The sequence below is a fragment of the Trachurus trachurus genome (assembly GCF_905171665.1).
Source record: "Trachurus trachurus genome assembly, chromosome: 14".
NCBI lineage: Eukaryota > Metazoa > Chordata > Actinopteri > Carangiformes > Carangidae > Trachurus > Trachurus trachurus.
The window spans coordinates 16,600,496-16,626,151 of NC_139903.1; the positions used below are offsets into that span (position 1 = coordinate 16,600,496).

Genomic DNA, 25,656 nt, shown 5'->3' on the forward strand with positions numbered 1-25,656 from the left:
TGTCTTTGATGATGAAAGCACACATCCACAGATGCGCTGTACCCTAAATATAGCATTTAATCATCCTATTTCTAATTGTGGCATCTATTCAGACTGATATATACTGCAGGATGAAAACATATATTTTTAGTGCCTTGAGTGGAGCCCTTCTTACGCAGCATGTTTCTATATAAAGGAGACATGCCTATACAGTATTCCTCTCAGTTCAGCTTGTCATTGGCTGCCTCATTTAAGCCCCGCTTCCTCTTAGATTTTCCAAAACATGACTAATTTAACAACTGCAAAAAGAAGTGAATGGGCTTGAACAGTTAAATAGATTAGAGGAAGAAAGTGCCAGAAAATTGACATGACACACTGAATCTGCTATCAGGAAAATCTTACTTCAAAGACAATCCCTTCTGTGTGAAGCAAGAACAGGAAATAAAAGAATAATCAAAATGGATCTGAATGAATTCACCCCAACGACTTTTCAGAGCTGAGCAGAGACTCCACTTATTTAATGAAATTACAGAATATTTTTTGCTTGAGTAACACGTGTCATTGTGATGCAGCTTTTGTAAAATGTGCTGTTTTTGTTAATCTTGTAACATCCAGACCTGAGGGATGTGTTGTGGTTTGTTTGTGTCACTACATTTAAACTGGTTATTACTGCTGAACATGGACGTAGAAGACCTGTTGACTCACAGAGCTCTGAAAATCGATGGTCACTCATCTAACTGGAGCAGTCTGGTGAGCATCTCGCTCATGAAGATTCCTGCAGCAAGGACGACGAACATGAGCAGCACAGCAAGGCCACGTCGTATCACCAGCTGCCGGACAGACAGAGCCGTGTTCTGCTGACCGTCATTGAGCGCCTCCAGATTCTCCTCCGCTAGACTCAAAGAACTATGAACTGAGGGAGATTTAATACATGATTATTAGTTTATGTTTGATGTGTAATAGCTAGTAGAAAGGCATGAAGCATTATGTGTTCACCTTTATTTTCTACCCAGAAGATATTGTTCTTCTCTTTAGTGTGGACTCCTGCTCTCACCAGCGCCTGTAAAGATATTTTTTGGAGTGTTTACTGAGAAGAAGAATGACTGCAGTATCATCTACAATAGCAGTATCATCAAAATATCATTGAATCGGTTTCATTTCATTGACTTACTCACCTCCTCAGTGGCTTTCTTCCAGTTTAATTTGCATAGAAAAACTAGAAAGACCGTGGACTGTATCAAAACACAAAGTAAAAATCCTGTCCACAGCCCTGCAACATGCATGGAAAGAGGGCAGTTTATTAACTCAAGTGGATTTACAACTAAACTCTCACTCATACCATAAATATATGATTTGTCCTCACCTATTATGCCCATTTTGACAGGAAACATCAGGGACACTCCAATGGGGAACCCGATGAGATAGTAACCCACCAGGTTTAACACAGCGCCGATCGTCTGCTTCCCCGCTCCTCTGACGATCCCTCCTGTCACACCCTGTGAAGGTCAAACAAGAAACTAAACTAAAAACCTGCTTATTTTGCTCAGTAAGTGACTTGTGCAGCAGAGGGTTCTCACCGCAAAGGCCTCGGCGACATGGATGAAACCGTACATCTTCATGACATCAGCCACCCTCTGAACAATGTCTCTAAAAAGTAAAATGCAAAAAAAAAAAAGCACTTCCAACAAGGTCAGGTGAGAGATGACCTGATATAACTGCATCCACCAAGGCCTGAGGTAATGGCGACACAAATCCAAAATCGCTGTGCTAGTTAATACATGATGAGTTACACAGTCCTAAGCCTGTTGGTTACTGTTTTTATGCTCAGAATACACAAACCTACAACACGTGTTAACATCTGCTCATACTTCTCTGTAGTGAAAATGTAACCGATCACATCCTTGGACACACCGAGACAGGCACCGATGACACATGAGACGATAGCTGGTGTGGGTGAAAAGAAACACAACATAGTATTTATATATAGCAGAATTTAGCTGGTATTTTTAATTAGCAAGTGACAGAGAGACAATTATGTCCAAAGGTTTGAAAATCAGAAGAAAGATGCTCCTCTGTTATATAACTCCACGTGGCTGCTGCTGCAGGTATGTCAGGCTACATGTTTGACTCATACATGCACAGATGAGGGAGACCTTGCTGGACAATTTGGCTTGTTCAGTGTTCCCAGCGCCGAGAGCATTTCCAACTCGAACACTGGCAGCGACAGAGAAACCCATCGGAAACTGTGGTGGAAGATGAAGAAAAGGAAAACAATCACTTCGGAGCTAAATATAGGCAATCACAAAGATTCTTTGAGAACAGTCCCAAAGGTCAAACCCTGCACACACAAAAAATCTTACTCTAACATCGTGTTCAAGGCAATGCAGAGCAGGAAAAGGGTTTTTATATAAGAGTGAGGGGGAGAAATACTAACTACTGCAAAACCAGTAAAAGGAGTTACCATATAAGCGATAGCAGCCAGCTCATACACTATAGACTGCGCTCCTAACTCGACCTCACTGATGACACCTGCCAGGAAGCCTGCAATCTCATACAGCCACCACTCCAGGCAGTGCATCAGCATGCTGGGGATGGCTAGGCGCAGGAACGAACCCCACTGCTGCAGACAGTCTCTGGACCAACCTGGGAGAGTTCAGTGAAATGTATGTATATGTGAATGGCTACACTGACATTTCAGTGATAGAGCACAGAAAATATAAATATGAATTATGTCCAAATGCTTTATTTTACAGATGCTGTTGTTAAGTCTTTAAATGAGGTGGACAAAATAATAGAAACACCAAGACTTCAGGATTATTTAATGAGCTTATCAGTAAAACGGATGAACATTTTTTAGACACTATTTTCAAGGCATGATGGTATTTTGCTTGGTAAGTGACTATTGATTTTACCCTACTTTGACAATGCATTGTGGGATATCCTGAATCCACTATATACAGTATAATAATTTTCACTTCCACTACATTTGGCTCTGTGAAATGGCACACTGATTACATGGTGGATTTAGCATTTAGCATCCTCATTCATTTCAAAAACAATTAACTAAAATACCTTTGTCTCTATTGGTCTTTTAATTAGCACCAAATTCAAAATCTTACAAGGAATCATTTGAAATAAAAGGCAAATAAAATATTATCCCTACAGTGAACTTACCATCCCATGTAGCTTTGTGTAGTCCCCTGGCGTAGATGTAAACAAACAAGAACACGGCTAAGATGTACTGGGAGATGGTGTTGGCAGCTGCAGATCCACTTTAGTTTTGTCGAGAGGTATAAATAAATAGAAGAAAAGCAGAAAATCACACAAAGATGTCCTCTGGTAAATCCTCCAGATGATAGTTAAGATGGATCAACATTTTAATCTACCTTTAAAAGCAGGTTATTACGTTATATTATCATAATATTATGGGGATATACTCACGCAACCCCGAGCTCGAGGACTATGAGGAAGATGTAGTTGATTATTGCATTTAAAACATTCCCCACGGCTCCAGATATCACTTGTGGCCACATGATGCCCTGTGAACCAATAAAGCACACTGTTTAAAAAAAAAACACACACACACACACACACTCTGGTGCACCTGCTGTTTGTTCCTGTCTCACAGTACATGTTCCTTTAACACACCCACAAAACGATATCATCACCAACCAACTTTGAGTCATCATTTGGTTTCACACCGGTGGTCCTTCAGTCATTACATGCACCTGATTCTGAAGATACCTCCCCTGCAGCTGGTACATGAAGGCAGCCTGCAGAAGCCAACAACATGAGCCAATGAATGGGGTTAATTAGATCTATAATGCAACACAACAGCCCTTCAATACAGTCTATAGGGATGCAGATATAAATAAAAAGAAAAAAAGAGAAAAAAAAAAGCTGAACTCACTGGCAGAGCCGGCATAAAGATCTTCACATACAGCTGGGAGAGTCTTAATGGAAGACAGGAAAAGAGGGGGAATTAAGAATAACTGATTCACTTGATTTATTATGAATAAGTGAATTTGTAGAAATCTGTCTCATCGAATGTGATTATTTGGCTGTGATGGACTGATGAGGAAGTTGGGAGGGTTCACCTGGCGACCTCTGCACTCTGCCTGACAGCCAGCAAGATGGGCTGAGTGTTAATGAGGACGGCCCAACAGGGGAAACAGGCTAAGAGCAGAATCAAAACTCCCTGCTGGAGTATCACCCCAACATGCTTCAGGTTACCACTCCCATAAGTCTGCGAGGAAGGGGTGAGAAAAAACAGGAAAATATAACAACATGTTGATGTGCAAAGAAAAACCGACACAGGGAAAACAAATGAGGAACAGCACCACCCTAACACAGCAGGTCTGACCTGGTTGTACAAACAAGATGAATGGAGTGAGTACCTGAGATATGAGAGTATCACATGCTGACGCCAAACCGCAGCCAATGGAAATACCTGTGACATTTATTACCTATATTGAAATTAAATATGAGAAAACAAGAGCATATAAACAAAGTAAAACACGGATGCACTGGAATAAAATGTCTGGACAAAAATAAATGGTTAAATTCAAAAGCAAAGCTGTGAGCGAGAAGGAGTTGATGTGATCCTTGAGAGCAGAGCGCCAATAAAAGCAGAAAAGCGAGATCACTCACTGCTATTGCCAACGCCACCCCTGCCAGCTCTGTTTTCCCCAGGTGACCACAGAACACCATGCTGACGAAGCCGATCAGGAAGCTCATCAGCTGTGAAATGAACTGAAAAACAAAATCATGCTCCCAGTTTTTTTTCCATCATAAATGAACATCAACAAACATGAGTAAAACTTTTACACTGCATTCAGTTGTTTTTCATAAACAGCAAACTTCAGATTTGCCCTGGCAGCTGACGTGTTATGCTTTTGTCTTTTTTTTTTTTTTTGCTGCAGCTATTTCATATTTCTTAACGTCCTTTCTACTTCTTCATAGAATAGTTGTAGTGATTGTTCGTGTAGGTTTTTGACAAGCCTTCTTTGGCATCAAAAGGTTCGCACAAAAGGAAACAAAATGTCCTCGTCTATCACGCTCTGGCTTCCTGCAGTAAGTCAGTGAAAGGTGGACACAGGCTGGGTTCTCCAACGTGCTTAAGTGTTTCTCATCTTGCAAATACATCTAAGTTTATTGAATAGAGGGGGAAACAAATCCTTTGGGGGTTGCTTTAATTGATTTGGTTGCAGTTAAGGTTCATTGTTGAGCTTCTTCTAAAACATTCAAATGCTTATCAAGCACCACAAAACTCAGACTAACACCCAACATCAAACTGTATTGGTCTAATTCTTGTACTATTGACACATCTAAGGCATCATTATTTTTATTGTTACATGTCATGACCACAGTTGAATCAATTATTTTTCTAATTAGTCCCACTCGTTTTGGAGTTAATAATCTCTTGATTAGTGTTACAACAAAGCAGGTGGTAAATTGAAAATAATTATTGACAATTCTCATGTTGAACAAAAAGTAGCCTCTTAAAATTAAATTTGGATTAAAAGGCAGAAATCGAAAACTACTCTATTTTTTTTAGCTTTAAAAATATACAGTCCTAACAACCTGCATTTGTTATAAATCACTTTCAATCACTTTGAAAAATGCTGCAGACAAAGTACCGAAAGATGTGAAAATGACTCAGCTATAAACACAGTCTTACCACAGGTCCTGCCAGTTTCAAAAACTGAGTGGCTTCATTCTTGTAGTCCACAGGTATCCAGAGCTTCAGACTTTTCAGGCAGGATCTGCAGCATGAGTCAACACTGCGAGCAGCCGCAGACGATGATTCGTCTGTTTTGGGCTGTCCATTTACTCCCTTACATGTGTTTTTTGGAGCTAAATCTTCCATACTGAGATGAGATTTTGGTAGAAAACAGCACCCACGACTGAATGATGTTCATACAGTACAATTCCCTTCCGACACAGACAAGACAAGAAGGCTGGGAGTAATCAATAACCAATTACCTAGACGATAGTCAATAACCAAGGCAATGTCTGCCTACCTTAGCTGTGTGTCTGTGAGAGTGGGCAGATACAGTACACTGGGTCTTGTCACATATCTCCACCCCTGACACACCAATAAGCTGTGAACTGTAAAGTGCTGCCAAAATAAAGCTGGTTGTTTTTCTTTCAGCTGCTGCAGAGTCGCAGATCCTCGCTCTTTCACCACAGTTCAAGGGGGTTAAGTTTTTCTTTATGTCAAAGTATGAATATGCAAGCCTGTAGTTAAAAATACCGCATGAGCAACAGTGTTTTCACCCAGAATTTAATAGAGCGCTGATGGGAGGTGGAAGTTATGACGCCGACAGTTTATTACTGCAGAGCATAAAGTTGAAAAAGCTTCTTTGAGCTATCAAAGTGTGGTTTGCAAAAACTGTGCTAACAGTTTGGCCTCTGGTCTATAAAGCACTAAATGGCCTGGACCCTGAATATGTAGCTGACATCCTCCCACTTTATCAAACAGGGAGATCCCTCAGGTCCCAGAACAGCCTTCCTCTCCAAATCTAAAAGGCTCATTCAAAATCAAGTGAGAGAAAATGTTGTGTTTATGCTCTGAAAGCATCAAGCAGCTGCCAGGTGATGTTTGGTTTGCACCAACACTGTCCTGCTTTGATAATAAACTGAGGACAGTTCTATTTTGTTTAGCTTTTAATGAGATGTGTGTGTGTGTGTGTGTGTGTGTGTGTGTGTGTGTGTGTGTGTGTGTGTGTGTGTGTGTGTGTGTGTGTGTGTTTGTGTGTGTGTGTGTGAGGAAATGTGTTTGTGTTTAATGTCCAAATATAATGTTTCTTACTTTTTACCCCTTGGCTTAAACAGTAAAGATAAACGACACACTGGCTCCGCTACTGTAAACGTAATGAGGGGTTAAATTATTCTTTCCTGCTGTGGATTTGTTTTCTCTTTCTCTCTATAATCGCTCTGCATATGTAGCCACTTTGGTTTAGTCTTTCGTGCCTAAAAGCGAAATATTAATGTTGCCAGAATTTTATTGTGGGCCATAAAAACACAATCAGCTGAATGGAAGATGTTGAACGGCTGCAGTGCAGTGATATTCCTCTCCAAAGTTTTTCTGCGTGTGCCTCGCCCCTTGTGAACCAATCGGAGAAGGAGCTCTCGGCTGTCAATCAGCACATCTTCTGGTCTACTCCTCTCACGCCGAGGTTTAAAGCCAGCGTTAGCAGCTGGAAGACGTCGTCATGGCTGACTCATCGACAGACAACCTTCAGAGTATTAAACGTGGCTCTGCCTCTGATTTTATCTGAATGGACTCTAATGGCCAATTGTGATATTTTTAATTCATATCATCAGTACAAGCTTCACACTGACGGCCTGGAGAAAATAAATAAACAGACCTCTGATAAACATTTCATGGCTGCAGGGAAACAGCGAGAACTGGTGTTATATGTCTGATACTTCCCGTCACTGAGGCCTAAACCCTTGAGTCTGTCACTTTAAAACAACACACATGCTCGTATCCCTGTCACCTCTTCATGGCGGATGTTTTATTCTTCCTGCCATAGTAACACCTCTCAGTGAGGTGCTTCTCTCTCCGGCTGTGGCTATGAGAACCTCCCATCGGGTGGCACTGTTTTGCTCCTGTTGAAACTCAAACGCTCGAAATTCTCTGGCACATCAGGCTGCTTCACTGAACTTTGAATGGATTTCTAATCAGTTAATCAAATGTTATCAACATTTGTCTCTCCTTAAGCCGATTCAAGTCATTAAACACGGCCGAGCGACCCTGAAACATCACCTCGAAACACACCGTCACAGTCAAACACCCGGTTCATTGTCGAAATTTCACGTGTTTTCATTGTCCCGGGGGTCAAAAGGAGAAAAGAACAGAAAAAGGAGAAAGGGAAACTAGCGGAGGCCAATGGGAGAGAGGAAGGGGGTGACACCTCTTGTAGGCTCTCATTCATTTTCCTGGTTCAGTGATGCAGCAAGGCCCACCGGGTCCACCCACCCACCAAATTGTATTCCTCCAGCTCCCCCATCCCAACCACACGCAGCAGAATCACACACACGTAAATATGTTCCACCAACCAGCGGGGTCGGCGTCCGCCGTGACGTCACACTGCAGTTCTTCTCGGGCTCCACTGGATGACAGTGGCAAGTCACTGCTCACACATGACGAGCCGTCATTCTTAATGGCGACTGCTCAGAGTGTGTGTACGACGTGAGTGCATTTGTATACGACGTGTTTGTGTTTGTGTGCATGTGCGTTTGGGTGGGGTTTGTGCTGGATGGGTATAGCGATGGGGTATTGAGGAGGTGGAGAGGGTTTATTGGAGGGGGGTAGGTGGGTTGATGGAGGTGTAGGAGGAGGCAGGGGGTGGGTGGGTGGGTGGGTATGTGTGTGTGTGTGTGTATTTGAAGGGGGCGGGTAGTAAAATCGCAAATGAGAGGAAATTGTTTTGAGTCACAGCAGATTTGGTGGAGTGAGATAAGGGCTGATGACGGTGGTGGTGGTGTGATTAGGATTAGGGTGGAGGTGGGGGGGTTTGGAGAGAGTAGAAGGTAGTGATGGTGGCGGGGGTGGGCGTGCGGGCGTGGGGGGGGGGTATGGTGTGCATGGAGGGAGGTTTTGGGAGGGGTGAGAGTATTTGCACTCTCAGTGTCACTGTGTGCGTGTGTGTTGGGGGAGTGCGTTCATTGGTGTGTGTGTGTGTGTGTAGGTTGTGAAATTTTTCTCTGACTATGAGAGAGGGAGGACTGAGAGAAAGATGAGGAGATGGGTGGTTTAGATAATGGCGGCCAGAGAGAGCAGATGAGGGCAGAGCGTGTCACACTGAAAGATAGAGTGCGATGGAACAAGAAAGAGTGGACGAGACAAAAGAACTCAATATTTGATGGAGAGGTAAAAAAAAAAAAAAAGAAAAGGTAGTGGTAGTGGTAGTGGTGGTGGGGTGAAAGGATGGATGGAGGAAGAGATGCTGAAGGAGTGCCAGAGTGATTTCCGATGTTGTTCTCTTCCCTCCTTTGTTGGTTACCATGTGGGTAGCTTTGGCGGCGAGCGCTTTAGGGTTTTTTTTTTTTTTGGAGGGAACAATGACGCAGAGGGACCCGTCGCGTCTGCTCCAGCTGATAATGATGATGCCTGAAAATGATAACAATAATAGGTAGCTTCGTGTGGAACCCTAAAAACCGCTGGCACGTGACGCGTACGTCATAGATTATCACACATGACACACTGCACTGGACACACAGACACGGCTAGCTCACGTTGGCAGTGTGTGTGAGGGTGGTCAGGGGCGAGACACAAAGAGAGACAGAGGGGGGAAAGAGGAAGAGGGGGGGAAAAAGAGGGGTAACAGAGAGGAAAATGAATGACGGGCTCAGAGTCTGTCACCTGGATGCACTTCATACATTCGCATGAGGGGTGAATGCATGATGGTTGTGCTGAAAGTGTAAAAAAAACAACACAAAAATGAATGGATTTAAAGCCCCCCCTCCTCCCCTCCCAGTTGTATGTGGGTAATCTTGTGTGTTTATCACTGCAGAGCAAAGAAAAAAATCAAAGGCAGCCACTCAGAGAAAGCTGAACCCTCACTGAGGGGCATTATTTTGAAATGTGCTAAAAACCTGAATGAGATAGTGGGGGGAAGTGAAGCGGTGGGGGGTGGGGATGAGAGGGCGTGAACATTTTTTTTTTTAACTACAATTTTAGTTTTAAATCTACAGAAATGTCAAAGCTCCTCATTTAAATTTCAGACTTTGTGAAAGGAACAAATAATTGAAGCTTAGACTCATCTCACCCCCCCCCCCCCCCCCCCCAAAAAAAAAAAAAAAAAATCGACGATATAGATGAAAAGTAATTCAGCCATGACTAAAGCAGAAGAAAATTTGCTGTCTGTCTCTTTTGATGATGTATGAGCTTTTGAATTTTCATTGGTGAGTCATAGAAATGACTTGAAATAGTCGGAGCGACGCTGCACTCACATTGTGTACGAGGTGCTATAAATATGTTTTGGGAATTTTAACTTCCATCGTTCTCGTGAGGAAGGAAGGTCGACGGCGAGAGAGCGAAGGGAGCGAGGGAGGGAAGACAGATCCTCTCCTCTGACTACAAATTACAGCCATGGCGTGTAACTGTTGGTTTCTGTCAGGTACCCGGGGTCAGATTGAGCCTTCATGAATGAATTCCTCGTCTGACCTGCTAGAACCGGCATCACGTGGTAACTCCGCCGCTGATTTAACAGTGTCGTCCCTGATGCAAAGGACCAGACTTCTCAAATGCCACCAACCCTGATTTGTCTTCTGTGACTCATCCAGTCTCTAAAACAATGCGGCACCGTGCTGCTCGGTCCCTCATGACACACTGTCCTTTCCATTGCACTCTTGATGAAGCTGTGGGTTTGTCCACAGGGGTAAACACAAACAGACAGCACCCAAGGGTGTCACAGGGGACCACTCGCACCTGCAAAGACAAAAGCAGGTGGGGGAAAAAAGGAGGAGAGGAAAATTTCATAACTAAACACAATCTCTGAGGACATGTTGTATGACTCAGTGAAAAGCCTCCCATTTACACTCATGTTGTTATTATATGCGACTGGCTGGGGTCATAGGGCTGCTGCATTACACATGACAAATTCATGCCTGGAACTGATGCTGTGCTTTGTTGACTCAGAGTGAAGAGACTCATTGCTCTGGCAGCTGGTTGACCTTGGAGAGAAGGCAACCTGTTTCTTTCACTTGCAGTTTCACCCTCGGGAGCTTTTTTTTTTTTACATTGTTGTTTTTTCTCTCTTTCCTGTGTGAGGAAGTGAAGCGGGAGATGTACAATCTGACACGAGAGTCACAGGAGGAGAGCAGAGGACCTGTCCTCACCTGCAGAGCATCACGCCTAACACACACCAGCAGCTTGTGACACTTTGAAAGGCTCCCAGGTCTATAAAAAAACAAAACAGTCAATCCTTACAGGCTAGGACAAGCTGCTGCAAGAGGGTTGAGAACACACCATATCTTGTTTCAGAAATTGAGTGAAATAGAGAATGTGTTGTGTTTGCTCAGTGTACATGCTTCACACATACAGTGAACGTGTAATAATTTCATGACAGACCTTCTTGCACATTACATTGAACCTCTCTCTATATAAACTCTATAAACTCTCCTCATAGCAGGGAGATCAAATCCATGACTGATATTAAGATTATCGATTACTTATCGATTTACAGATTTAGAACCAACATAAAAATAGTTTTAAATATATTTGACACAAACATTTCTACAAACTCTGACACACTGGAGTAAATAATGAGGCGTATTTACTATGTCTAAGTCCTGCAGCATTTTAAAAATACATAAATAATGATGCTGAAGAAAAAAAAACAAAAAAACAACAACAACTCCGCACACACAAAATAAAACTGATGAATAGCTCCCTGGCCTTTATGATTCATATACTGCACTGAAGTGAGTCAATGTCAGCTGCCGTGAGGCAGGATTTACTCTCAGACACGTAGTGTGTTAAGATTAATCACTTACATCAAACATCATTTAACGGGCTCAATCAAATATAAAAAAAATGTAGATTTAAAAGCATCAACAAAACCATTAAAAACCTATGCAGAAACAACAAAACACCTCAGGTCCAGGGTTGTTCGTGACTTTAGAGTAAAACATCTGCCTGTTGTTTTGTACCTGGTCCAATTTGTAGAAAGTTTCTCATCTGAAAAGTGTGGACGCACAAAGATGCAAATCTGTTTTCCTTCTTTCTTTACACACCTCCTGGTCCATTTCTTCTTTCTCTGTGACCTGCAACAATAGTTCCTGATAAATACTTGCATATTTTGCCTTGAATTTCAAACCTAAGATGTAATCAGATCCATTATGAAACAGTCTGATGCACCAAGAAGCCACAGAGATAATTCATATTGTTTTAACCTTTTTTTTTTTCTTTTGCTCCCACACAATGACATTGGAGGCGGGACCACAGATAAACAAACATACAGCAGGATGATGCTCTTTCTTTCTTTTTTCTATACAGGTTTGGACCAAATGTGAGAGAGGGAGGCTAATGAATCTTTTCAGCAGGTGCCAGGGCAGGATTTGGACCCAGTGTGTCTGTTTGTCCATGTGTTACTCACTGTGTTTGAACAGTTTGGCCAAATATGTCGTCCCACACCAGCTAAAGGTCACAACCACCGAGAGACGCGTTGCACTCCCCTCCCTTCTCAAGAACATAAAACTTTCCGACTCAGTACGTGGTGGTGGCGAAATATTAATAATCAAACTGTCTCTCATTGACATTGTTGCCATGGCAACACCGTGAAAAAAAAAGCTAATAGCTACTCTGTTCTTTCACACCTGAATGTTTCCAGTCTCCTGAAAGTTGCATAAACCACTTAACTAAAATGTTCCCAAAATGAAATGCTTTAAAAAAGATGCACACGTCCATGAATATGAGAGTGCCTCTGAAATAATTTGTATCGTGCGCACACACGGTGGAGGGGGGGGGGTTGTGCACATGCTCACAACACACCAGCGAGGTTAAACAGTGTGTGTGAAGATGGTCGATGAGAAGCAGCTCCTCCTCCAGACAGACGTTTTGAGTGTCTTTTTTTGCTGTTAAGGCAACATGAAGCAGCACAACCAGCTACTACTAATACAAATGGACTGAATTAATCTCTTGTTCAGGAACATGAAAGTGGATGGAGGAAATTGGGGAAGGGGAGGGAGGTGGTGAGGCAGTGTGTGCACGTGTGTGCGTGAAGCTGGGAGGGGAGGGAAGGGAAGGGGAGGGCAAAGGGGTGGGGGGCTGGAGAGCATGAGTTAAATGCAGAGAGAATTAGAAAGAATGACAAGATCTGCTCTTACATCCCCCCTTTTTTTTTTTTTTTTTACCCCCATCCTCACTTTAACATTTTTATGAATAAAGATGGAAAAAGAAGCATGGTGTTAGTCTGCATGGAGACATTGAAAGTGGTGAAATAATGTCACTATTAAGTGATGCTGCTGTTGAAGGCTCACCTGATCTCCTGTCACGCTGCAGCATACGTAAACACCTTGTTTTTGTTTTACAGTAACCTTGTCTTATCTGACAGCCGCTGAATAATGAGTCAGTTCAAAATGTAGCTTTGCCACATAGTCAGAAGCTTCTGTGATTGATAAACACATTCAATACCAAGCTAAATCAAAAGTTTGAGGTGTGTTTGTTCTGTTTTGGTTTCTCTAATAAGATAACAAGATATTACATCTGTTTGGTGTAACAGTAATGACATGGTGATTCATGCAAATGGCAATTTCATACAACTTTTGATCCTGCAGAAGCATGTGAATTGATGTTATTTGTACAGAGGTCCAGCACTAAACAGTGATGCTAATGTGATTTACATCAAATTTACTGGCCCTCACTATTGTGACCTGTTTACAGTTTCATTCCAGTTTGTTTGAGCCTTGAGTTTGTGTTTGATGCCATTCATAAATAAAATCTCATATGTGTAGATGATACTTCTTATTGTATTAAAGTGCCTTCATACATTATTATTACATTTGGGGTGTTTTTGAGAATTGGTTAGAAAAAAACTGGATCTTTGATGATGTCACCATGTGCAGCAGAAGGTCGTCGACGTTTTCCACTGATCCAGACCAAACCAATGATGGATTATTAAGAAAATAATAAGCAAACTAACCAATAATGAACATAGACGTCAGTTGTAGTACTAAATATGTTCTGTAGTACACTGTGTGTTGTTTGGTTGCGTGTCAAAAAAACCCGTCAATGACTTAGTCATGTTGATAGCCTCTTCAAACCCAGCAGAGGGAGAGCAGACGGGTAACAGAAGGAAATATGTATACACCATGCAGATGGTTGAGTTAAACCACAGACTGCATTTGAAATAATTACAAAAGCAGCAACATCATGCTGCCAGTTTACCATCTTAAGACTAATTTCTCTCTTTCATTAACATTTACTGCGATAGTTTGGGTTAATCATCATGTAGATATCTTGATTTTTAACCAGAGAGGCTGTTAAAGGTTGAACATTTTTTTTGTTTCTTTAGATCATTAAAACATTTTTAAATTTATTTTCTTTTTTCGCTTTTCACTTACAGATCAAGATTGTGTTTCAGATCTGACAATGCAAAGTTAAACTGAATCCAGTTTATGAAACAATATGGCATTGTAACTACACAGCTGTGGGCTGTGATTGCAAAGCCTGTCTCTTTTGGGTTTGTGCGTATACGTACGTACGTGTGTGTGTGTGTGTGTGTGTGTGTGTGTGTGTGTGTGTGTGTGTGTGTGTGTTGCCTACAGGTGACTCATCGCACTGCAGATGACCACAATGTTTTTCTGCTGCTTGAGCGTTCATGGCTCTCTTTCTACCTTTCCCTCTCCTTATGGTGCTCATTCCTCACTCCCTTCTTTTCTTTCATTTCTCCCCTTTTTCTTGCTATCCCTTCTTCCATCACTGCTTTCTTTCCTCAGGTTACATAATGTCCTGTTTAATCCAGCTGTGTCTGCACGCCACAGAAATGAGACAAAGAAACAGCATGTTCATTTCCAGAACATGTCATACATGTATTTGTGTTTTATGTTTTGTGCGGTGCATCAACCTGAGGAGGCTTTGGTCACCAGCAGCAGATGCCTCATCCAAGGTATAATGAGCCATAATGTCACGTTACAATCTGATTGGCAGATATGGGTGGGAAGAGGGGAGAGAGAGAAAGAAAAAGAGAGTGGAAGAGAGAGAGGGGGGGAATAATGATGGTGATGATGATGAGGGGCTATGAGGCGAAACAAAGGCAGTATAAAAAAAAAGGTGAGGATCAATTTGTGCCTGCCACCTCATTTTCTGCTTCCCCTCTCCCCCCTCACCTCTCTCTGCCAGCGTCAAACTCACATCAATCATACAGCCATTTACCCCGTCCCTCTCTCTCCCTCTCAATTACACTCTCCCCTCCGTTTCTTGTCCTCTGCTTTCCCGTCATCTGCATCCAGTGTCACCGAGTTTTCATTTTTAGCATCATTTCAAACGTGAGCCCTGTCTCTTTGAGGTGGAGCTGAACCTTAATTTGCACAATGTCTTTTTTTAAGACACACTAACAAACGCACAAACACAATTTTACTGTGAACTTCAGCTTTGCTAAAATGGGCAGACTGTGCTGCCCAGTAGAATAAAGCTGAAAGGACTGAAATGAAATTAAACTATTCTACTGTATTCAATATTAGTGCTGCTTTTCCATTTTGTCCTTTACTTTTTTCTTAGTCATATGTTTACTTAAATGAGCTGAAATACAAAATGCAGTTATTCATTTCAACATCTTTGCATGCACTTCACTTTATACCAGGCAGGGCCGTTGTATAGGGGAGAAAGGTGATGATAATTCTAGGGGCCCAGCGCCCAGTAGGGCCCACAAAAAACCCCAGTAGTCTAATGACTGAATTATTCTGCATAAGACCCCGACTGATACTCATAGTAATGCTGCATTAGCATCAGAACAAAGTAAGAAATGATAATACATATGTTGTCTATGAAAAAAAGTGGAAAAGTCAGGGGGCAGGGGCCCACTTTAGTATTCTTTCAGGGGGGCCAGAATTCAACGGCCCTGATACCAGGATAAAATAGTGATAAAGAGTTTTTAACACAAGAGCATTTAAAGCAGGACAACAAACAGGGTGATATATGTTAACATATAACAAAATGATAATATTCTACGGTAGGCTATATACTATATATATATACAGTATATATATATAAAAATAAAAAAAACTACAAACACATATTTACTCTTTTTTTTTAATTCTAAAAATTTAAGATTGTAGATTAACCTAATCTTGGACATGCACATGGAGGCATAAGCACACACACTCACACACAGACCTGCAGTATTTACATTGTAATTACCCCTGAGCCTCTCTCCAAGTCCCTGTGGGGCCCCGGGCTGGAGACGGTCTCAGAAGAGTCCCAGTTGTCCCATTGAGGAGATCATTAGCTTGGTTAGAGTAATCCACAACACTCTGTGTGTGTGCGTTCGCACATGCATATGTGTGTGTGTGGGTGTGCGTGTCACTTGTGTGTTCATGCGTTAACTGGCTGTTAAATGGACTCCATGGCCTTTAGTGTCCGTGGACATTAGCTTTATTGGTGTGATCTGAAAAGTTATTTAGTGACAGCTGGGATTTCCCTCCCCAGGGACGAGGCCACTGATGACTCATGATGGCCAACATGAATGAGAGGGGAAATAGGCGTTAAATTGAAAGATTTGGAAAGCTGCTGAAAAAACCCACCCCTGAATTAATTAAAAAAAAAAAAAAAAAAAAATCAAGACACAAGAAAATGTGCTAAAATTATTTGCTATAAAATCTTAGGCTATTGCCTCTTTATTCCACAAATCTACACAAATGATTACTGTTGTCTTGTCTTATTAACTTTTAATCAAAAACTGTGATTCTTTTATTTTGAAGGTTAATAGAATTAGGCTACACTGTGATGAACAAATAATTCACACATCTTATTTAAATGACAACAAGAAGAATCAGCCTTAAGCATTTATGAACTAGTTTAACCCTGTTAGTTCACACATCTCTGACATTAGACATAAATACAATTGGGCCTTGCTTCAGTCTTTGTATGATGTACACCTGTATGTCTGAGTGTGTTTTGTATTCTGCAATTAACCCCCCCACCCCCACCCCTTAAAAAAAAAAAAAAGCAGGTCTCCATCAGTTTCTTTGTTGCAGGATCACTTCAGCAGAGTCGAGTGTCACATGCGGCATGCAGGTCCCGTTGTTGTTGTGTGTTTTAGGGTTTGGAGGATCTGTGTCAGGGGTTATAGAGCAGCTGTGCATGTGCCTGTCTCGGCTTAAGACAGCAAACATCTGCATGTTGTGTTGTGTTGTGTTGTCAGATGTGGCTCTGGACTCTTTGAACTGACGTGACCTGGCCAATCAGCCTGTCCCCTCTCTCTCTTTCTTTATTTCTCTCTGCCTCTCCTTTCTCCTGCCTCTGCCATTTTCCTTCCAATGCTGTTGTTTGGAAAAAATTATACTCCCTTTGCACTCTCTCCACAGGAAAAGAGAGTGGAGTAAAGGGGCACACAGGGGGGGAGATGGAGAGAGGGCAACTGATTGCTCCTATTGTTTAAGAGTGAGGCTTGCAGCCTCTTACAGGATAATTGGCAGACAAGAAGGGTAATGTGTTTGGATGGGAAAGGGAAGTCAAAGAAAGAAAAATTTAAATAAAGGTGGCGAGGGGGCTCAAAGAGAGGATGCTGTGGATCAGATGAATTTAAACATTTGAAATTAAACACAAATAAGTGGAGCAAACATGTTATAAAATCAAGCTTGTGTACATATTCAAGTCATGTGTTTGATTTTCTTTGATATACACAGATAGTTGTTATATGTGCTGTAGCCTGGAGCTCTTTATGTCTGTTCAAAGGCGAAAGAGACCTGCAGTTTCCAAAAATAAAACATAATATAGAGTGATTTCATTGTTCCCTTGAAATCAATGACTGCAAACAAATCAAACTGTACTTCAATAAAAAACAGATAATAGTCGTGGATAGCCCGAGTAATATCATATTGGATACTGCAAAACAAAAAAACACGCGTAGATGTATGGTTTGGAAATTGAGGAGTCTTTTCTGTATTATATATATATTGTATATATTTATATAAATTGGTATATTTCTGTCTATTTCAAGGAAGAAGCAAAAAATAATCACTAAAACTGAATAAAACTACTAAATGCATGTGAGAAAATGTGAGAAGAAGATGTCCATCTAAATGGATGTTTTGGCAACAACATTATATACATATTCATGTAGGTATTTCACAGCATTTAATTAAATTACATGAATGATAAAACTATCACAAACTGAAACTGAAACTTACCTAATCTTTTTTAGAATACATCTAAAACATAGTCTGGTATGTTTGATGTCTGTGAAGCTGGAATGCAATTAGCACTTCTTGATGTTGCAAAATGAATATAAATCTGTGCATTTTCTTCCTTTTGCCCAAAATACATGCAGCCAACACCACGTTATACGGCTGTCTCACTTTCTTTTGTTCCTGTTCTCAAGAGCGAACTCTGCCATCATTTCCTGGCATTCATGATGTTCTTATTCTGTTTCTTTGGCTCATTTCTATCTGCACGCGTCCTTTTGTTTTCCGACAAACACTTGGAGAAGGCACTTTGACGGGAAGCAGGTGCTGAAAGAGCTTTTAAAATAAACTTGACTCGACTGGAGGTGAAGCGATTTTCTAAAGTGACAGAAAAAATGGCAAGCTTAATGTAAAGGATGTCATAACACAAGGATAATTTGACAAAAACTTTCACAGTCTAAGCCCCGCAGCCCCACCCCCCTACCCACCCACCCACACACACACACACACACAAAATCACTCAGGTGTGGTATTTTAAAGTCACATGCCTTGCATGTCTCATTCAAAACCGTAGCGCCATAAATAATCAACCAAAAACATGGCAGGTGATGCAGAAACTCTGCTCTTACAAGGGTGACCTTTAACCAGCGGGATGACTCGTGTGCATCACGTGGCACATATTGTACTGTGAAAACTATGAAGCGTGCAGTATTATCTGAGAAAAGAGTTTGCTTTACTGCGTCATCAAAGCGAGTCCTGCACGTCCCCCGTTATGTCTGTGTCTCTATTTCATATTCCAGTCACAAGCCGGGTGGTGCAACTGCTCAAAATGGTATGAGTTTGGTATTTTGGATTTTTTTTTTTTTTGGTGTGTGTGTGTGTGTGTGTGTTTTGGGTTGGGGGGTGATGGTGGTGTGGGGTCTGATCAGTTTCATGCCTCAAGGTCTGCCTGGGATGGGATGGCTGCACACAAAGAACGAGCATGGTCAACATGCTCATGACCACAATCATCTTAGCTTTGATACCCGTGATGGATAAAAAAAAAAGAGCAGGAACATTTAGATTCAATTTTGAAAGTGTCTGAAGACGCTGCAAACGTCTTTGAGCCCACGGCGCGTACCTCCGTCTCCGCGTGTCTACATACTTGTGTCCGTGTGTGTTACAAATTAGTGTACTTGTAAGACTATTATTTGTGATATTATTTTGTGCGTTGAGTGTGTGTGTGTGTGTGTGTGTAGGTGTGTGTGTGTACAGTGTGTCTAAATTGGAAGGCTGTAATTAAATGCGTAGACCTCTCCACTATCTCCTCCTCCAGCCAGCGCCAGTGACGCACAAACCGCAGCACAGCCATGAGTCATCAGGCCCCCAGGATCACCACCCCTCCTTCTATCTCTCTATCCCTGCCTCCATCCACCTCTACACAGCTCTCTATAACCCTCTCTGCCTCTCACTACACATTCCTATGTCCCACTCTTTCTAAATTACCCACCATCCCTCTCTTCCCCCTCCGGCACGCGCACGATCCGAGCAGCCACTTCCCCCCCCCCCATACACTCCTCGAGATTCGTGCTCAATTTCCACCTCGATCTGACACGCTCCCGTTTATCTCTCCACATCTGGCCATCGCTCTCTCTCTCTGCTACACCCCCACCAACCTTCCCTCTTCACTCGATCCGTCTTTACCCTTTCTTTCTTTTTAAATTCATCTCCCCTGTTAACCTCTCCACGCCCACCCGTGAACCGGTGGGTTATGAAGTTTGCCACAGTTGCAGGCAGAGAGAGAGAGAGAGGGGGAACAGAAGTTGACGTCGTGAGGAAAAAGAGGGAGAGTGGAGAGCGAAAGAGCAGAATTGAGTGTGCAGAGTGAAGAGCAGAGACGGCTTTGAACAAGTGAGAGGAAACAAGAGAGAAAGAGAGCGGGAGAGGGAGAGCATGATTTGAGGCATTTGCCACCTGGCGTCCTGAATCATTATCTGACTCATTCTAATCTCTTATCTTCTCAGCCAAATACACACACACACACACACACACGCACACACACAACTAACATTTAAAGAAAAGGGGGGGGGGGCACAAGCAGCATTTTGAGTATCAGACAACGTAAGAGAAGACGAGTCAGGGGGCAGTGGAGAGTAAGGATGAGAAACACTCAAAGGACGGAGAGGAGAGAATCTCTCTTGACTGTCTGACGAAGTCGCCGACGTGGCTGAAGAGGAAAAAAGGGGATGTTTCATTTCCATCTCTCTGAGTGTTTATGATATGAGTAGGAAGGGAGAGCATATTAAATGTATGACTCATAAATGTGTGTGCCTCTGTGCCCCACCAACACCCTGCAGAGAGGGTTGCATCCACTGCTGCAGGAGGGATAAAAAAAAAGAAAAAAAAAAAGGCAATTTCGTGCTTTACTTGGTGTGGTTATCCAATTAGTTACACAAAACATGTGGCTAAGCGGATGTATGCCAATGTGCTTCTGTTCCTGATAGATGTTTTATCCCCAGGAGAGCCTTCACGAATATGTAGCAAAGCTGTCTGATGAAATATTACATTTTGAGTGCAATAGTTTTTGTACACGGCTTTAGTTGTTTCAGTTTGACAGAGGGGATCATGCACTATTATCCTCTGAGCTGACAGTGATAATTCAAGGTATTCTGCTAACAGATGCTGTAAGCTCTGTGTTCATTAACAAAAGCCACGTGGCCTAAATGTACACCGGCTCCCCAAAGTGTATTTTTGATTATCTTGCTCCAACATGTGCACATTAATCATACATCCTGGACATTCCTGATAAAGCCATCCGTCTTTGTCGCCATGTGAATGAACCCCAGAATGATCTATCTATATGTATAAACATATCTTTATTTAGAATATAGGCTTTATCTGTTTAAAAAAATGTATATGAGGAAACATCTACAGCTCATATGTATAAGTTCTGCAGCAGTTTACTTCAAGACAACAAAGCTCTGACACAACTCAAGTCGTGTGCCACCTACTCACTCTGCAGCTTCGGAAAATCAACGCAGAACATTTGAATGTCGATTTCAAACTTGGTGATTAACAACAGGGACACTGGTTGCATACATATGCAGGGAACAAACAACCACAGCTCTTGCTCCGGCGATGATAATCCAAAAATCCAAGCCATGCAGTGGGCGAATGACTCAACGTTACAGCACTAGATACTACTCCACTGGAGTACCCCACATTTATTTCAAACATCTGAAATATTTATGGGCTTGAATTTTGTTGCCTGAAGCAGACTTTGAAGAATAGAGACTTTTAATAGCCCACAAGAGTCAAGCTCACAAAAAACATTATGCCTCGCGCAACACTGTCAGTTGGCGATAATATCAGTGAGTGTGGGATTTAAATGATTGCCTCGAGCCTACGTAGCCTAATTTCTGAATATCTCTCTCTGCCTAAGCTTGTTGAAGTAGCTACACAAACAGTGATATACCTCGAATGCATGTGTGGAAAAAAGTATTAATCTACACAGATATGAAAGCAGATTAGAGTCTATAATAAGAAGATTATCAGAGAAATGTAGTCTTTCATTGCTTCTGTTTGGGAATCTGTTAAGGATCCCTGTGGATGAGTCTCTTTAACTTTTTATCTCTTCCCCCAATCTTAGTATAAGAACATATCTTCAAATGAGGTGTGCTCTGTCTCCAGCTACATGTGTTCAGTGAGACTAAATCGAGTCTATTTTCCTGTGTGTTATCGGTGGACGTGGGCTCAGGTATTGTATGACAGCCTGTTATTGTTGCCCTCGGGTCACGTTTAAGTGCAGCCAGAGGAGTTTTGGAAGTGTGGTGATTAAGAGACATTAGTAATATCTCCATCTTGATTTCAACTCAGGACCTTTGCTATGTGTCGTGTCGCCCGTCTCTTGATGTTTCTCGTCTGTCTGTGCTATCTGCTGTTGATTGACGCAGCAAAAAGAAAAAAAGCTTGAATATAACATTAAAACGATCAGATTGGTTTAATTCCTGCTCTTATGTTTGACGGGAGTATCAAAGTGAGCACTCAAACTACTTCTGCTGAAGATCCAACCTATATTAACAGTGAGAGACCAAGGAAACATATGATAAATACAGCCATGTTTCCTCGAGCTCTTGCAAAAACATCTTCCCAAATTTGAAACTAAAACACCGGCTTTCACTGTGGATTTCACCGTGCTCCACATATTCCTGAGCATCCTTGGATTCCATGATGATGATGACCACTTTTCTACCTGCAGTCAAAGTTAAATCTGCAGACAACCATCCTAATTGTGTTAAAGATTTTTTTTTTTTACACAGTTTCCATGCTGAGATAAGAAAAGCAAAAATCTCTGAATGTCATGAAATGCAGTTTTACACCCCCGACCAGCTCAGGTTCCCGCCGATGGACATTTTCAGCCTGTTTAACCTGGTCAGAGTGCACCTGTTCTTCACGCTGATGCATGTTTGCCTGGTGTAATAATGCCTCCCCTACCTCCTTTCATCCCACATCATGGCTGCAGCTGGGCAGTGATCTGTGTCCTTGACTCTTCCTGCCTCCTCGCCTCTGGTGGTAGCCGCTGTTCATGGTGGCTGCTGATGTCCCTACGAGCTTTACAATCCTCTGTTGACCTTCAACAACAGACAGCAACATGAGGTGAGTTGTCATGGTTTACTGGTGCCAGATACATACGTATAATAATCCAAAGATGTTGTGGTAACTTATTTTACTTTGTCCCTGCGTGTGACAACTTTCTTCCATTGAGGATTCGTTGTTTTCTTTCGTAGTCTGAGGTTGGCAGTGTTGTAGTGAATTTTCTGTGTGACTCCCTTGTGAATCCTTTTCAAACAGCAACCTGTAAATAAAGAAAAATAACCTGTATTTGGTAGAAATGGTTTGTTTTCTTCCTTTCTCGCTGTTTCTACAACAAATTGCTGAATTGCTGCTGCTTTTTTTTGTCCGTTTCTATCTTCATTGTTAGCAATAATGTGCAAATTTGAGTCAAAGAGAGAAATCGATCGGTAAATCAGTGAGTGTTTGCAACATACGTTACAGAAAAACTCTCCAGAAGTCCCCAACAGTGGTGCTCTTTAACCTCGTTGGCAGCTTATTGAGACAGCGTGATTGATTTATAATCAAATTTTTTTATATCTTAAAATGATTTGTAACAAGTGGGTAAGAAAAGTAAAATACTTAGCGCTTATCAAGATGGAGATATTACTAAATCGTCTGCGTAACTCAGTCCATACTGCAGATGACCACAGGCCAGCCACTTGTCACCCAACTACAGTAACGCACAAGGTAGAAACACACTCTGCATAAATGTAAACGGAAATATAATGTTCACTCATTCATTGTATTTAAATAGTACAGAAGCAGACATAAAAAGATCTCCAGTGTTTGATGTCCCCTAAAAACACCAGTTGTGTCCTGACAGTAACCTCTATAGTTTCATCCGTATAATTAAAAAAGACCTACATTTTTCCGTTCAGTATCTGCTCACCGCATCCCTCAATTTCGAGTAACTGTATTAAAACCTCTTTAACTTCAGTTTCCATTATTTTCTTTTAGTTTAAGTTTCTGTCTATAATCTAAGGAGTTACTCAACATGTCACCATTGAACTACACTGTCTTGGTGCGGGAAAAAAAGGCTACAAACACGCCGAACCAATATAGACCTACTGAATAAAACCAGGTAGAGCGTGAAAACAGGCCACACGCTGACAGAGCTGACTAGGTGAGCTAAAGTAATGTTTCATTTTGTTCATATCAGTTTTGGAGACGTGAGAGTAGCAATCAAAGTCGATAGTGAAAACCACATTAGCCACGTTGGTGGAGCTCAGCCTGCAGCGTTTCTGTGAGGACAGCCTCAGTGTTGGGAAACTCCATGTAAAATACATTTCAATACACTGTCTCTCTCACTTTGTAAGTGAGTCATGTCGTCATTGTCATGGTCATTTCCGCTTGGTGGCAACATTTCAAGATTTCATATTAAGGCGTCAGATGTGTGTCAGTATGTTGTTTTTCATCTTACGTGAATGTTTAGGATGACGTACGTATCGTGTATGATTAAAACTTATGATAAGACTGTTCTGCATACTCCAAGGCGTAGGTACAGTAGCGTCAATGGTGACTAAGAATATAAGTGAGTGAGTAATTTCTTTTATGTTGATAGACAGCAATGCCACAGCAGTCAACTCAAAAATACAAAACATTATGAAACATGTTAAAGGAAAAATTTAACTAAAACCTAGCACCAACTTAATGACAGTGTCAGTATTATTCTGTACATGGTTGGTGCAAGTCCAGCAGACACTATTGTCTTTCCCTGTAAGATGCTGCATATTCAAGTACTGAAAATAATTACAGTGGTTTGATTGTTTGATGAATAATAATAGCAGAGCAACAACAACACCAAAGGTAAACAGAAATGTGACAGTCCTGTATGAAAGTAGTCTACTAGTGGACAATACATAGTTGATTTCATGGATCTGGAAATTCCCAATAAGGTTTCTTGTAATTAACCAATTTGGTGCTGAAGACAGGAAGAACAGGAAGTTATGTAAATATGAGGCAGAACATTGACACTGAATCCGTCGCTCACAAACTCAACAAAACTGAACCGTCTTCAGTAGCCTAACTGTCTCAGAAATCTGTCTCTTTTTTTCCCTGTAGTTGGTGCCAATTTTCCCGTTTCCTTCCAAGAAACGTTCATGTAATTATTAGGAAATGACCTCTCAAATAAAGAGCCACCGAATCACAGACATACATCAACAACTCTCACTGTGTATGTGTACACTGTGTATACTGTGTATACTAACTGTTGACATCGTCTGACAAAATCATTGAACAGATGAAAGTGAAAGACAAAGACTGAGTTATGAGTTCAACTGAATTTAGTTATAATCACTCAAAAAAGAAGTTGGGAGAGACAAGCTCTTTTTATTTTTCGCAAGTCATTTTGTTTAAATTTTTGCCTTTCTTTTAGTCACAGTGAGAGAAAAAGACAATGACATACTGCAAAAAGGGCCTCTGCTGTGGCAAAGACTAAACTCAATGTGCAACTCGACAAGCCATAAAAAGTCAGTCTTGCTCATTTATGCTGCAGCTTGCATGGAAAACCAAAGTACAGACAGTAGGCTACAGACTTCCTGAGCTTCTCTGGCTTTTAATCAAACACCATCATGAGACAAGATTTAATTTTTCTTTATTTGTGGTTTTCTTCATGTGGCCTCAAGTAATCTAAACTCATGCAGATTATTTTGACATGTTTATATTTTGGTTAAATTGGATTTTTTTTTTCTCATAAGAAAACTTAAAATCTTGACATGTGCAAATAGGAAGTATTGTGATACTATCCTCTGATAATGGCATCCCAGCAGTGTTTTGCACTGGTTCTGCCCATCAGGGTCAGAAAAAGAATCTCAAGTGTCCCAGTTTATCAGCATCTGCCCAGATCTGAGGGACAGGCACAAGATAAAATGTTTCAATTACAACACTATCGGATTCCCTCTCAGTGTGAATGCAACACTAAATACATCACTGAGGTGCCTGAGGGCATCAAGTATGTGACCAAGACAGCTGACCAAAGACCTTTTCACGCCAAGTCCCAAACAAATTTATAATCTGTAACACATTTCACACCCAGTCCAGCATATTTATGCCTTTAAAAGAAACAGAGCAGAAAAAAAGTTGAATTTCTGAGCTACGGTTGTGCATCTTCTTTATATTTAACATGTAACATTTCTTTTGTGCTTCGTGAATGTCACCATGAATTCCACATTTGTCATGCATTTTCCCCCTTTCCCAACAACCCATTTTCAATGTTATGTAACTATATTT

General features: G+C 41.5%; 1 protein-coding gene across 1 annotated transcript; it reads right to left on the reverse strand.

The window, feature by feature from the left end:
• Positions 1-704: 704 nt before the first annotated feature.
• LOC310997013 (multidrug and toxin extrusion protein 1-like) lies at positions 705-5,848 on the reverse strand (the record flags this gene model as incomplete). Its single annotated transcript, XM_083986581.1, has 16 exons — positions 705-892; positions 976-1,039; positions 1,155-1,249; positions 1,343-1,475; positions 1,557-1,626; positions 1,848-1,923; positions 2,114-2,222; positions 2,441-2,622; positions 3,154-3,251; positions 3,421-3,518; positions 3,708-3,752; positions 3,890-3,932; positions 4,077-4,225; positions 4,377-4,445; positions 4,630-4,731; positions 5,660-5,848. The coding sequence occupies 16 exons, from the start codon at positions 5,846-5,848 to the stop codon at positions 705-707; spliced, it is 1,710 nt and encodes a 569-aa protein (XP_083842707.1).
• Positions 5,849-25,656: the final 19,808 nt, after the last annotated feature.